At 45.9% G+C, this 15,674-nt stretch overlaps 1 protein-coding gene across 1 annotated transcript in view; it reads left to right on the forward strand.

The window, feature by feature from the left end:
• The window catches only part of GRK6 (G protein-coupled receptor kinase 6), a 23,867-nt gene extending 16,583 nt beyond the window's left edge, over positions 1–7,284 (forward strand). Inside the window, exons 9-15 of the mRNA XM_015412513.1 lie at positions 675–712; positions 837–926; positions 2,233–2,441; positions 3,754–3,891; positions 4,015–4,152; positions 4,341–4,475; positions 7,141–7,284. Of these exons, the coding sequence (XP_015267999.1) occupies positions 675–712; positions 837–926; positions 2,233–2,441; positions 3,754–3,891; positions 4,015–4,152; positions 4,341–4,475; positions 7,141–7,191 (799 nt within the window). The 3' untranslated portion in view covers positions 7,192–7,284. The remainder of the gene's footprint in view (positions 1–674; positions 713–836; positions 927–2,232; positions 2,442–3,753; positions 3,892–4,014; positions 4,153–4,340; positions 4,476–7,140) is intronic.
• The last annotated feature ends 8,390 nt before the right edge of the window (positions 7,285–15,674 follow it).

A 15,674-nucleotide genomic window follows, 5' to 3' on the forward strand; every position in this document is an offset into this window, starting at 1 on the left:
TTTAGGAAAAAAGAAGGGCTAACTGGAGGGGGGGACAGGGGACATGATAAGAGTCTTATAAAATCATGCACGAGGGGGAGGAAGTAGAAAGAGAGGGGGCTTTGTCTCCCTCTCCAATAATGTTAGAACTCAGGAGCTCCCAATGGACAATAAAATGGAAACACTTCTTTACTCAGTGAGCATATTAAATTATGGAATTCACTGCCAAGTGGAGGTAGCCATAGCAATGCGCATAGATGGCTCTAAAAGGGGGGCTAGACAGGTTCATGGAGGATAGGTGCATCAATGGCTACTAGTCAAGTTTAATGAAAGGAAAGGCACTAAACCTTTGCAGCAAAGTGCTAGGAGGCAACATCAGGGGAAGGCCTTGGCCACTGTGCCCTCTTTGGCCTTCCAGGGCAACTGGTTGGCTGCTGTGTGAAACTGGATGGTGGACTAGATGGGCCACTGGTCCAATCCATCATTGCTCTTCTCATGTTCTTCTGTAGTACCTTGAATGTAGCTACCTCACTGCAAAGGACTTTGTTAAAAAGCTGCAGGGAATGAGAATGGCAGAATTTCCTGGGTATCCTCTATTCTAGTGGTTGAAGTTTTTCTGGTGTCCCTCATATGCTAGTTGAGAAGAAGAAATCCAATGCAGTTCTGTATCTTACAAAATTTATTTTTCCTTCTAGGGACTTGAAGCCTGAGAACATCTTGCTGGATGATCATGGTGAGTAAATGTCCTCCTACATGGGCGAGTGGGTGCCTCTTCAGTTTTTGTAACAGGATTTGTTCTGGGTTGAGAGGGAATCTGCAAACTGGACACTTCCATGACTCACATTCCTTTGATTAAGGTCACATCCGCATTTCTGACCTGGGGCTTGCTGTTTATGTTCCGGAGGGTCAGACAATAAAAGGTCGGGTGGGAACAGTTGGCTACATGGGTGAGTATCCAAGACATGTTCTGGTGAGTTGACTGGGATCAACATGGAGGCTAGGAAGCACATCTTGCAAGGACGGGGGGGAAGCAGTCTTTTCCCAAAACATGTAGTTCTGTACAGAGATGAACAGAGAATTCAGTGAGAAGTGAGTCATTAAAGTATAGCAGACCTGTAGGATAATAGTCCTTTAAGAAGTGTTTGAATTGGGGCCAAACTAGGACCTGTGGATGCTGCTGCCACTTTAAAGCCAAATGCCCTTATGACATTTTAAATCACGTCTTGTTTGGCCCTCAGAAAGATAGGCCAAATTTACATCATTATACAGTCCACCTTACTTGCTTCTACTGTGACAATATCTATTTTCCCCCGATTCTTCCTCTGACACCTGTACTGGTTGCTTTCTTGGATGCCTGAGGCGAACTAATTGCTCTTGAATGCCTTGGCTTTGGGGAAAAGAACAAATCACTGCAAATTTGTAGCAGTGCAGTGCTGTCCTAAGCATGTTTTCTTATAAAGAAGGCTGTGTGTGTGTGTGTATAGAGATATTCAGTGGGCCTTACTTCCAAGGAAGCAAGTTTAACACTGTAGTCTTAGTGTGCTTCCTGCTAGAGTAGAAGTTGAGGCATGAGTGCTAGGAGAGTTTGGGATAAGCATTTTTCTGTTGCTCAGAAAGAAAACAGGGGGGAGTTGCCTTTTGGATTACAGAGGGGCCATTTGTGTCCTGACCCAAGTTTGTGCAGGAATGTGGCATCCTGTTCTTTGCAGCATCATAAGAGCAAAAACAAAATGCACTGAAGTAGTCACTCCAGATGGATTACGGAAGTGGTATATAATCCAGTGAGCAAGATCTATACCAACACCATACAAGTTCTGCAGTCAGCAAATCTGACTATGATTTTAATAAAATATTAAGATTATGCAAGTTAACCTGCATTCACTTACTATATGCATTTTAGTAAATATTCTGCAGATATGGACTCCTGCACTGATTAAGTAGAGAGAAAGGATGAGATTTCCTGTACATCAGTTGCAACAGATGTCAGGGCAGAATGTCTGAGATCCTAAAACTGGCTTTTCTTTGTGACCAGTCCCAGAAGCCCAGCTGTGGGGCACAACTCTCGAATATGGATTAAGTGTACATGCAAATACACACCTTACTGCTATTGTAATGAAATTCAAGTCGGAAATCACGTTTGTTGCTAAATGTGTCGTTCTGGCATCAGGACGCTGAGCTTGATGCCACATCCCAGTTCTGTGTATCTGAAGAATCCACACGGCCTTGCTCATGCAGTCCTTGCTGCTTTTTCAGCTCCTGAGGTAGTAAAGAACGAGCGGTACACGTTCAGCCCTGATTGGTGGGCCCTAGGATGCCTGCTCTATGAGATGATCGAGGGGCAGTCTCCCTTCCAGCAGCGGAAGAAGAAGATCAAGCGTGAAGAGGTGGAACGCCTGGTGAAGGAGGTGCAGGAGGAGTACTCGGAAAAGTTCTCACCTGCTTCTCGATCCTTTTGTTCCATGGTATGACTGTTGTTTCCTTGGCCTTGGCCAACTTACCCTCCTTTGGTCCCACTGCAAAGGGATATGCTTGTCCTCTTCAGGGTGGGTGCCCTTCAGACAGCTGCATCTTGCGGCTTCTTTTTTTTAAAAAAAAAAATATATTATTTGTAAATTTTCCAATAACTATGGTAACGCAGTTGGATACCATATAACTTGAGTGTAGCAAAACAACAATGTGACTTGCATATTATAACTGTTTACAAAGATGTGTCTGTATTTATATTCAGGGATCAGTCGTAGAACTATTAAAAATATAATAATTTCTGACAGTACAGGTTATTTGGATGCATCTTGCTTCTTGATAAAGATATCAGGAGGGAGGATGCTGAAGCTGATTTTTATGTGCGAGATGCAGCCTGGAAACTGAACCACCTTTTCAGTACTGCACCAGCTCAAATTTCACTGTAAAAACAGTCCATGTTCAATGAACTCTGATGTGATTTGAACCTTAAAACTTCAGCTAATCTCACCTGACATGACCTGTTTTCCCACCCACCCCAGTTCAGCCTGGCTTTTGGAAAATCTGCCTAGGATCAAGTAATGACCCAGTATTTGAGCCCCTCCTTGTGTCATGTTGCTACATTGACTCATGCTATCTCAGTTTACCAGATTAAGGCACTTGGAAGAAAAACTCATGAATAGCTAATATAGATGGTCTCATTGAATGCATCTAGGTCTCTGGTTAATTAACCAGTAGGCATATAGCAATAGCTGAAAGAACCTCTTAACTGCTTTTTAAACAAAGGTAGGCTAGGCTAACGTGAAATTAAGCAAACTCCGGAGCACGACGGAAGACAGGAGGGCCCGGCGTGATGTGGTCCATGGGGTCGTGAAGAGTCGGACTCGACTGTGCGGCTGAACAACAGGCTAATGGGAGTGTCCGTGTATATAAATGTGTCTCAGCCCCTCTCCTAGGTCTTGCTGCCTGCTCAACCATCAAACCATCAGGCCTTTTTCTTTAGGCTTGGCAGGTGTAGAGAGTTGAGACAGCATCGTACAGCCAACAGCTTTTTTAGTGTAATCCTACACAGAGTCTGAAATTGGTGGAACTAGACTGGAGCAGCTCTGCGGAGGATTGCACTGTAAGTCATAGTATTCTAAACCAGCAAGCTGCACTGTGTTTGGGCTCAGAGGAGGGAAAAAAGGGGAGGTTTGAGTTCAGTTCTAGTTAAAAGCAAAATATAATAGACTGAGGTGGTTACTGCTGGTTTTTCTGGAAGCTGGGCTGCTTCTTTTTGTCTGTGCCTTGTGACCATACTCTTCTGTGTTCTAGCTCCTCTGCAAAGACCCAATGGAGCGGCTGGGGTGTCGAGGTGCTGGTGCCCAGGAGGTGAAAGAGCACCCTCTCTTTAAACATTTGAATTTCAAACGGTTGGAAGCAGGGATGCTAGACCCGCCATTCAAGCCTGATGTGAGTTCAGGATGCTTGCCTTCCTTGTTTCCTGAGAGCATCTTGTTCTCATGCCAACTGCTCACTGTGTGCAGGAGAATAAGCTCTTGAATAAAAAATCCCCCTCCCCCCCATTCTTCCTAGCCTCAAGCAATTTATTGCAAGGATGTGCTGGACATTGAGCAGTTCTCCACTGTCAAGGGTGTTGAGCTGGAGCCTACAGACCATGACTTCTACCATAAGTTTGCAACGGGGAGTGTCTCCATCCCCTGGCAGAATGAGGTAGGCAGCCTGATGCTTCTGCGTGGTCAGCCGTTCTTGCCCGAGGGTGGGTGCAGGGCTGTTCCATAGCTGGCTGGCTGGCTGAGGCATTCTAACAGTGCTAATTGGGACGGGGAGCTGGTGTCACAGAGTTATGTCAACGGGTCCCTGAGTGGTAGCAGATTCTGCATATTTTCTGCCCTCTCTAGATGATAGAGACTGAGTGTTTCAAGGAGCTGAATGTCTTTGGTCCAGATGGTGCTGTTCCTCCTGACCTGGACTGGAAGGGGCAGCAGGCTCCTCAGCCCAAAAAGGGCCTGCTGCAACGTCTCTTTAGCCGACAGGTAATTTCTTGAGGGGTAGGAAGCAGGTATGTCTTAAGATGTGGGGTTCAGCTTGCAAAACGCATCACTATTGTATTGGGATATTCCCCCTGGTCTTTCTTGCTTTCCTATCACCAGACACCTCAGCCCACACCCTTTTTCACATTGCTGGGTCTCAATGCTTGTCTTGGGTTTGGTACCCACAAGGCACTATGCTTGTGTTTTTAAACACTCGAAATTGAACATATGTAGAACCAGACCATTAGTCTATGTATTGTCTACTCTTGACTAGTATTGATTCTACAGGATCTTGACATGAGGTCTTTCATGTTACCTGCTACCTGACCCTGTAACTGGTGGTGTTGAGGATTGAACCTGGGACCTTCTGCATGCAAAGCAGGTGTTCTGCCAATGCTTTGGGTCTAGCTGGCAGCCTAGCATAAGCAATCATTAGGTTACAGTTGATAGGCTGTTCTGGTTCTACCAGCCCTTGGAAAAGCCCTGTAGCTCCCTGCCCCCTTCCCTCTCACCACGTATCTGCAGACTCATGCTATGACCAGCTCAAACTGACTGGTCTTTTTCACACTTGCAAAGCACATCACTGCAGTCTTGGCCCGTCTACACTAGCTCCCAATTTGTCTGTGGACAGATTGAAAGCCCTACGTAGTTTGGAACCAACATATCTGGAAGACCAACTACTCCCTTATGAACCCTCCCTACCACAGGATTGGCTCCTGAGTGGGCTCTGTTGGGCAGTCCAATCTAAACCTGGCTGCCTAGCAGAGCCTGCAGGGAGAGTTCTCCCCGCAGGATCGGCTGCTTAGAGAGCTTCTTTGGGCAGTCTGATTTAAAGGGAGCCCCCCCCCCAAGCCCCAGCTGAGCCACCTCTTAGCTATTTTCAGCAGCTTTGCTGCTGCTTTTTTCCCCCTCTTTGTTTTTCAGTTTGGGTATATTTCTGAAAAAACCTGGATCCGAGTGCTTTACTGGTATCAGGATCTGGGGTTTGGGGGGAATCCGGAATTTTTTTTCAGGTGGAATAGACCCAAACCGAAAAATACCAAGAAAAAAAATTGCACACCTCTATTTTCCCCACCTCCTGAAATTAAGTGGGAGCCTGAGAGAGCCTTCTTAGTTGTGGCACTGAAACTCTTCCCCCCCCCCCCGGGAGAGTCTGTCCCCTTCTGTTGCCATCATCCACCAGTGGCTGAAGACTTTTTTTGTTTTGTGTGGTCTTCCCTTAGTGATTCCTCCTTCCTGCCCAACGTTTCAATTGTTTTGTTTTTGTTTATATTTTAGCTCTAGTTTTAATGATGTGTTTTTGTGGGTTAAATTATTTGTAATGATTTTTTTTTAAACGTATGTTTTCATTTGTTAGTTGCCTTGGTGGCCCTTATGAGGGCAGAAGAGCAGGGTACAAATTTTGTTAACCAAACAGATAAATAAATCTTTAAGCCAGTAGCATGGACTAGACCTAGGATAACTTTAGGAAGCTCCAGGCCACATCCCTTTCCGTCTTTCATCTTAGTGATTTAGAAGGATAGCCCAGTTCACAGTGTATGTGCTTGTAGCTTTTCTGGAGAAACCGGTGTTCTGCACCTAGTGCTAGAGGAGCTGCCCTTCTACTAGCGTGCCATGAGTGACAGCCCATTTGTAGTGGCAGTGCTCACCTTCTGTGGGCTCATCATTTTCCCTCACCTTGCTAGTTCCTGCTCAGGTGTCTCTGTTTGGCAAGAGGGGTTTGTGAAAGCTGGAGAAGGGCTCAGGGGAGAGAGCATGGCTGTCTCTGACCGGGCCTCACAGCATGTTTTCTCTTTCCAGAGGTGAGCAACCCCTTCTCTCCTGGCTGCTCTGCTCAGGAAAATGACTACCTGGTGCCCTAAGCTCCCTTGCGGACATGACGAGACATGGGGGATGTGGATTCTACCTCTTCAGTGCCTCCCTTTCTCTCCCCCTTCCTTCCCCCTCCAGATTACATGTGCATTAATAGCCCCTCAAGCCACTAACCATGCTTCCTGTAAAGCACCATAAACTGAATCGAGTGTCTCGTCCTTTTCCATGGAGGCAGCAGGTGTGCCTTTCCCATCCTCTTCTCCAGCACCTGAAGCTGCCACGCTTCCTTCGTGGCCCTCCTGCTCTTAGGAAATGTTTGAGTTTTATCTCTTTTCAACTTTGTGCCCAAAGGCCTTAAATGCTTTCTGAGGGCTTGCTGATGTGCTTCCTACTCCCTACCACTAGTCTGTACTCTTTCTGTTACTGCAGTTGTGCCACTGGAATGAATGAAGACAGTCTTGCAGCTTCTTCCAGCTGCAGTGAACCTAAATAAAGGCTCACCTTTTTTTATACTGAAAATGCATTCTTGGACTATGGATCCTATTCTGACGGTGGCAAGTAGTAAAGGCAAAGTAGTAAAGGATCCCAGTAAGATCGTGTCACAGGTCTTGTGGGCTGGTTACCAGAGGGCTTTAGTCTTGGGAATAGCTCCACCAGCAGACTTGGTTTGTTTTGTTGTGGGGCTGCAACTGTCCTTTCTAAGCAATGGCGTCTCTCTTTGGGAGACAGAATGAAATCCTGCGTCTGTCTGCCTGCCTGTTGGAAAAATAACTACTCACTCTGTGCTTGCTGTGTGCTTTTCCTTTCCCCATTGCTTCCCCTGCCCCTCCCTACTCTGCCTCCCTTCCTTCTCCAGGACTGTTGTGGGAACTGCAGTGAAAGTGAAGAGGAGCCCACTCGCCTATAGGTGCAGCCGGTGCATTCTCTCAAAGAGCCCAGCCAGGCGGCGAGCTGACTCTGCCCAGGAGATGGTACTGGCTTTGGCGGACAGTCCAGCACATGCTAGCTGGAGAAATATGGGCTCGTCGTTTCAGGGAGGCAGCAGACATTTGCTCTACAGAGGAAGCGCTCCGGGACTGGGGAGAGCAGGCCCCTCTGCAGCGGTCTTTGGTGCACCACCAAAGAGCCACCCTGCTGTAGCACCTCTTCCACAAGCAGAGAGAGGATGGCAGGAGCCAGTGAAACATTCCAGGGCTGGCCCTGGCCTCAGGCCTCCCGTCTGCTCGTCTGTTGGAGTTTGTTTTATATATTTATATTGATATATCTGTGAATGTATGTATATAACATATACGTTTTTAATTGTCAGGGAGAGGGGGTCCTCTTGCATTTCTCTCCTTTCCTACCCCCCCCCCAAACTTCCGTGGTCACTGTGCACCAGTAATATCTGGGGGACATCAGTGTCGCTCTGTTTCCCATGCAAGTCATCTGTCTCGTGTGCTGGTAGAGATGGAGGGTGGGAGACAACAGGGTAGGGCCAGCTGCATTGCAAGGGCAATCACTACTCGCATACGTGGTTCACAGGGAATGACTTCAGCCACCCGGTCCATGCACGCCCCACCCGACTTGCTGTGTTACCGCAATGCACTGTGGGAGAAGCGGAAACATCTAAGACTCCCTTTAGGTATGTAGACTAGTTTAGGCAACACTCATTTGAGGGGTCCCCCCAGGATGGCGGGCTGTGGATCCTGCCTCTAAATGATAATCTAACGGGAATCCTAACGTGCTAGAATAGCATTCTGGGCCCTGACCTGGGTAGCCCAGGCAAGCCTGATCTTGTCAAATCTCAGAAACTAAGCAGGGCCGACCTGGCAAGTACTTGGGAGGCCGCCAAGGAATACCAGGGCCAGGATGCAAAGGCAGGCAATATCTAGCCACCTCTCTGAAATATCCTAGCCCCACTCGGGGTTGCCAGAAGTCACCATGACTTCCAGGCCCGCAAGCACATAGACACACACACAAAAAAAATAGCATGCTGGTTCCTGACTTTAATGGCTTGTATGGGACTCCCATTAGGTGTGGTTATGAATGGGCAGGAAGAACTCAGGGGGGCTGTTTGTATTTCTGCCTTCTGTCATGAGCTTCCATAGGAATTAAGCCTGCCTTTTCCTCTCTCCTCCCCCCAAGAAAGGAAGCAATTCTACTGTATGCTCTAGTCACGTTTTCCAAAAGGATGACTCTAAAGGGATCCTGCCACCTGTGCCAGTGTGGGAACATGCACAATTTCAAGCCTGGAGTCTTGAGCCCTCTGGGCTTTTTGCCAAAGTCCTGGTCCTGTTTCCCCAGGGAAATCTTTCATGGTTCTTCATGGCTAGGGCCCATGCAGAGCGTTCACAAAGCTCAGCTGACTTGTCCTGCTCTAGTCCTGTTCATTGCCTATACTAAAGGTTTCAGCCTTATTGTTTCCTACGGGTGTCTAGTGTGTTACTACTTCAGGCTCCTGGTCACTTTTCGTCTTCAGGGTGTATGTGTGCATGTGCAGACACGCCACCTTTCAGTAGGACGGTCGTTCTCATTCCTCAGTTAACCTGTGGTATATCATGCACTGTTGTTTGGATTATTGAAACTGTTTTGAATGTTCTTACCTGTAAATTCTACCTACATATTGCTGTGGTGCATAGATGAATGCAGTCAATTTTATCACCAGGTGCTGAGCAGTTTCCTCCTAGTGCTCCCCTTTAGTGTGGGATTATCAGCCTGTCTTGCCTCTGAATCAGAGAGAACGGGTTCTTTTCAGTGCTTTTGTGTCTGAGAGAGCCTTTGTTACTTGGATACTGCCTTATATCTTGGACTGCTCTTGACAGCCTATTGTTCAGCTTCTACATTATACTTCAATGTACCTTTCAGTGTCCTTTTTCCTTGGAACTTCTAGCCCAACAAAAACTATTTACACTTCCTCAGTGTGTGCATCTCCCCCTTTTTTTGTTACAGTATTTCTTCTATTCATTTCTTCCTCCTTTAACAACTTTATATATTTCTGACCATTTTAGATCTGAGGACTTTGCTGAGAACATGTATGGATTATATTTCTATCAAAGAGCTGATTCATGGTTTTCAATTAATTTAAAGTAGAACTTTAGAAAAAAAATGTTGAAAATTTTTGAAAATGGCAAAATGTAAACACTGCCCAACAGTGCACCATTCACAATGGATGATGGCATGTATCTCGTCACTTAAACTATAGTCCTTTTAATTTTTTTTAAAAAAACTGAGTTTTCCCTAGGATTTCTTTAATATCCCTAGGATTTGTTTAAATTTACATATTACAAAATACAAAATACTGATGGAAGAAACAGTTTCTTTTAAGCATAAAGCTGATGTAATAAAATCCACAATTTGTTGCTAGAAGGACATGTTCTCCAATATGTTCTCTTTCATCAACTTCTGAATTATAAAATATTCCCCACTATAGTAAAACAGGCATTTTAAAAGTCATTATTTTAAATGTTCAAATTCCATTCATGTGCATAGAAGATTGAGATATAAAAGACTGGTTCTCTGTAGTAGCAAGAAAAGGTGCAGTGGTCATGTTCTGGCAGATTTTATATTTTGACTTTGAATACAAATTGGAAACAGAACTAGTCTTTTTTTACAAAGATAGCACCTCCATCAGTTAATTAGAACCAAACTGTAGCCTAATTGATAATTTACTTGACTTAAAGCTGCAGGTTTGTAGTGGAGAATTTTAAATGTTCAAATTCCATTCATGTGCATAGAAGATTGAGATATAAAAGACTGGTTCTTTGTAGTAGCAAGAAAAGTTGCAGTGGTCATGTTCCCAATGGCAAATTTTATATTTTGACTTCGAATACAAATTGGAAACAGAACTAGTCTTTTTTTTTACAAAGATGGCAGCTCCATCAGTTAATTAGAACCAAACTTTAGCCTAATCGATAATTTACTTGACTTAAAGCTGCAGGTTTGTAGTGGAAAGTGGCTTTCCTTTACATGCTACCTGCAAAGTCTTAGTTGGAGCAATGTACTCTTTGCGATTAGGGGGAGCTGGGGCTAGTTGGTTTAACTAGGAAGTTTAAAATGGCCTAGGAGCAAGCCAGCCCTGGAGGGGGACTGCTCAGCCATGGCCAGTAGTGCTGACAATAGGAATCAGCTCACCCGTTGCTGCCTCCTGCACCACCACCACCGACAGTGGTCCAGGAGAAAGCAGTGGGTGTGTTGATGTCCATGATAGTTGCTGCTGAAGGGTCTGAGCTATGTGACCCCTGCCAGGCTGGCAGAGCTGCTGGGACTTTGCTCTACTCCCTCCTGGCTGTCAGTGGCCAGCCCCTGCTGTCCAAGGCAGCAGACTACCAGGAAGTCTCCTGGTAAGATGAATGGTCTATCATTCTCAGGAGGGTTTGTTAATGCAAAAACAGCAGAGTGGCTTGTGGCCCTAGGTCTCTTCTCCTTGCTACTTCGTGGTCTACTTCTTCATTCCTGTCTGGTTTTTCCTTAGCTTGTACAATATGTTCTCTCCACTCTCATTTAAAGTAGTATCTGTCCTTCTGTCTTCATGGGTTTGGGAAGATCTGCCTTAACGTGTCTATGGAGCTGTCTATTCTATGTCTAGCTTCCATTGCTCTGATGCTTCTGCAGCTGTCATTGCTTAGCAGCAATGGATTGATGTATGTAGAATGATGACACTGTGAGAAGGACAATACCAGATGTACCCACTAAATAATTTGGAAATTGGGGGCAGGCTGCTACTACCTACTTATACTGCCTAGCAATGCTCCCTCTAAGCTGTGATGTCTTGTGAGCAAAAATTCTACTTTGGTTTTTTTTGGGGGGGGGGTTAATTCTACTTTGTGAGCTACTGGCATTAACGTTGTGAGCGAGGGATTTGGGTACTGCATAAATCAGTTTGCTCTGGAGCTATCCTTCCTGAGCTAAGACAAAAATGTGTGAGTTGGAGGCTAAAAAACTGTGAGCTAGCTCACACTATTTCAGCTTAGAGGGAACACTGCTGCCTAGGCAAGACTGTTTCTGGAACTTCCTCCCTCCCTCTTATTTTCCAACTCCTTTCCTTCAAGTGGGACTATGGGAATAAAAGGACCTCCTTAAAAATTACTGTTGTGTGTGTGCCATGTTTATAAGTTCAACTCACAGCTTCAAGCTTGTTGCATGAGTACATCTGGGGCTGGTATAACTGTCTTGCATTGCATGGAAGTGTAATACCAAATTTGTAGTAGAGACAGGGAAGTATAGTGGTTTGAGTGTCAGTCTAGGATCTGGGCGACCCAGCTTCAAATCTTCACTCTGCCATGGAAACTGTATGGGCCATGCCCTCTCATCCCAACCTGCCAAACAGAGTTGTTGTGAGGATAGAAGGGATAATGTTGTAGCCTACTTTGGGTTCCCATTTGAGAAGAAAGGTGGGGAATAAATGAAATAAATAAGAAACAGACTTAATTGGTGGGGTAAAGTTCTATTTAGCCAATAGAAAGCGGTTACCAGGATAGCTCTCTAAATTGCAAGCTGTCAATCACTTTAGATGACAGTGCTCAGATGCTGCAAGTTAATCACTTCTGCCAGCCTAAGCAACAATTCTGATAACAAGCCAGCAGGTGGGGGTGATGACATCTATAGTCCAGAAAGCTAAAAACTCTCTTAAAGGAGACCAGTTTCTTGGCACAGAGAAAGGATCCTAGAGGTCACCTACTCCAACTGTATTGCTCAGTGCAGGAATTAGTCGACTATAGCACCCCACTCTGCTTAAAGGAGCACATGCCTTTTTAAAAAATGTTTAAAGATGATTGAAAAAAGCATTTACAGGAGAAATTCTTGTGGGACTGTGCCTTTAAGAAAGGGGGCAGAGCCCCCCAAACCCCACTGTAGCTACAGGCCTTGTAAAGTATCAAACTCCCAAATCCTGCCTTGTGCATGACTTCTTAGTATGTTGCTAGTATATCATGATCCTGCTATTGTGTTTTTATCTTAAAGACCACTTCAGGCATATTTTCAATGTACGGGTGTGGGAAATCCATAGGAGCTCAACCACCAGGTTTACTACAAGCTAGCTTTGAGAGTACCTAGTCCTGTGGAGCCTGTAAAGCACATTAAAACTGGGTTGCCATCACTGTGTTTTACAAATTACAGGGAAAGTAGCAGCCACCATCTGACCTTGGCTACTGTAGGCTGGTATGGCAACAGTGCCCCTAGTTCTGATCTTGCTCTACAGGTGTGGAAGGAGGGGGATGTCAGTGTAGGGGACTAAGGTCAAGCTCTTGCTCCCTTTCTGCTACAAGTGAAACATGCTTCCTTTCAAAGAAAAATAAGAACTCTACAAAGTAGGACATGGTTAAAATAATTTGTGAAGCTTTAGGCCAACATGTCTTCACTTTGTGTACTGAGAGCTGAACTTTCACTAGCAGAGGGAAAAGCAGGTAGGGGTGTGTGCACACATGCAGATATGTTAGAGATGATCCTGCCAGGGATCGGTAACATATCAGCAGTGGTAATGACAGATAACCTCATCTGAAAACCGCTGCTGTGGCAGAATGAGTCTGACCTGGGCAGCTAGCACTCCATGTTGCCCGTTGCTCTTTGTCATTCCTCTTGGTAAAAAACGAACTGCTGTGTTGCAATTCTAAGTGCTGTGTTGGCCAGCGCTCTGCATCTAGAATCAGATAGTTCTTACATATGGATTAGGCATCGGGCATTGGTGAAGCTGAAATTCCTGCAACGATCCTGCTGGCCACAGCTGATGGACTTTGCAAGCTGTTCACTTCCAAACCTGTTGTTTTCTGACAACACCCGCAAATGGATAGGCACTGGGTTTCATTTTAAATCTTTCTGCCCAAGATAGTTTATTCACCCACTCGCTCCAGCTGCAGCGACATAATTTCTAATATTCTGAAGTGAGACTTGATTAGTCTGTGCTCTTGATGAGCATAATTCCCAGCCTTCTGCAGTCTTCACATAATTTGACTAGATTACATTGTGTTCAAAGCATGCCCTTGTACTGTGTTTTACATCCTGGTCTTACTCAGCATTAGAACTGCCTGAAGCCACATTTCAATATATAAGTTTGGGTTGTAAATTGTATCAAGAGTCTGGGTTTGGTATGCTATAATGGATGCTTACCCTCCTCACTGCCCCAGGAATGAACAGCTACTCTGTAGCCCACCTTTTCTGAACAATATGCCCACCCTGGACCTTTTAGCAGTGGAGAAGAGAGTTGCTGGGTTTGCGAGTCTGCTGCTCTACGTAACAGTACTAATATAGTAACCTTTACTTTATGCTAAACTAGCACCATCAAGCGATAACATGTAGCTGTGCTGTCTCTTGAGCTGACTATATTCTGCTAAAAATAAGAGTCAACATTCGGTGCCAAGGAAACTTGCATTTTGCACTTAAACAAATTACGTCAATCCTGGAGCTAATTAATTTGCATAATGTCATTGTACTATTTTGGTAGTGTATACAGTATCCAGTCTGTTTTGGTGAAGGTGGGCTTGGCAGGGGGAAAAAAATAGGAGCGAGATGCTCAGCCCAGCTTGCCTGGACAAGATTTGTCATCTCTCCTTTTCCAAAAACCTCTTAAGGACCTAATAGGTGTGGTCTTGGAAGTGCGAGTTTGTCCCCGATGCAGAGATCAAACTCTTTGTTTCCCGCGGCCAAGCACGGTTAAGGGTGCACCAATGTCTTTGAGCACAATCCCATGGGGGGGGGGGCCTTTTCCCCGCGTTTTCATCCTGCCTGGAAAGAGGGAGGCGTGATCTCCTGCCTGGAAAGAGTGAGGCGTGATCTCGCTGCGTTTTCTCCCGATGACGTTTCCAAGGCAATAAGATTAGGAGAGCAAGCGCTAAGTCAGAGAAGGAGGTATTCGCGGTAGGGGGCGCCTGGCTTTCGTCTGCTAGACTCTTAGCTTGAAAGCACTGCTCTGCAGTGAATAGGTTGACCAGGAAATCGCCACTGAAGGTTTCCCCGGCGGTGGGTGCTTGATCTTGCGTGAGGGAGAGAGTAATGGGATGCGAAGCCCCAGACGGTAAAAGTTCAGCACCACATCATTCTACACCACACTATACCTCAGGTTCCGCGCAAGCAGTGCCAGAGTTAAATGAAACCGACGTTCTTGCAACACCCAAGCTTTCTCCAGGAGGAAGCAGTGCTGGAATGTACGCAGCGCTGACCATACTGCTGTTTTAGAGGAAGACTTTGTTACAAGATCATTTGTAGCATGATGCTCACCCCTCAACTGACTCCCCCCGCCACCCGGGAGAGGGGGAGAGTGACTTGACTGAAAAGTAACAAAGCAGCTATTGGTGTTCAGGCTTTCCAATACAGGGGGCAGTGACCAGACTCGCCGATCTTAGCCCAACCGTTTGCCCTGAGATAGGATATCCTGCGCTTCGTGCTCCCTCGACCCCAAAGCTGCCTTGCCCGATGTTGGAAATTTCCAAGCAACGTAGCTTCCATTGTTGAAAAGCCGTTTTCCTTCCGGAAGTTCTTTCTAATCTTCCATCTAGATCTAGTTTCCTGTAGTTTAAAAACCATTGTGTCTTGTTTCGCGTTGTCCGGATAGGGTAGAATGGCTCTCCCCCCCCCCCCTTTTCCAATAATGCCTTATACATAAGCAACACAGGACCTCATAAGTGGTGACCAGCAGCCCCTGGAACATAAGAAGGTGAACTGAGGTTAGGGGGAGGAAAGAAAGTTTAGGAGGGTCGTCTCGACACACCTCTAATTCCAACGCTTAGCAACTCTGCTTTCATCCCAATGAGAGCTCCACCTTCCAGCTCGGGAACAGTCGGCTGGAAGGCTGTCTGCTTAAATTCTGGAATTACTTACACTGACATCCGATCTGAACTCTGCGGCTGAAAGGGGGGAAAAAAGGAGGGTTACGACCGGTTTGGCATTGCTGCTATTTGGCTGTGTAAACAGCAACACCATTTTCCATGATACTTTACAGATGAGGAACAGTGTATATACGGGGGAAGCGGTAGTACGATGTTTTCCCTGACAAATGTTTCAAATGCAAACTCTCCCAGCGAAAAATAGAAGTTCATCAGTCATGTCTTTTTTCCCCCATTCATGTCAGCCTGGAAGGTCCTACTTAGGGTTGTTGTAAGATGCCATTTAAAACCGATCGATAGAAGAATCAGCCCCGCCTAAAAAGGGCAGTATGGAAGAAATCTTGAGTGCCCGCGTCCGCAGGAAGAGGCCGCTGGCTCCCTCCGGTTTGCGGAGCGTTGCCAACCATTAGGAGGAAATGGCACATGAAACTGCGGCCACGTGGCAGGAAGATTCGAAACCTCTTCTCTCTGTTGCGAAGGAGCTTCAGGAAGGGGCGTTTTGCTGCCGGAAAGGGGGAACGGGTGGAGTAAACTACCGCCCCCCTTGTCGGGATGTACTAAAAGGAAGGACAGGATTGCCCATTGGAAACAATGGGAG

This window comes from Gekko japonicus, unplaced genomic scaffold (assembly GCF_001447785.1).
Source record: "Gekko japonicus isolate JY-2015 unplaced genomic scaffold, Gekko_japonicus_V1.1 scaffold100, whole genome shotgun sequence".
Taxonomy (NCBI): Eukaryota; Metazoa; Chordata; class Lepidosauria; order Squamata; family Gekkonidae; genus Gekko; species Gekko japonicus.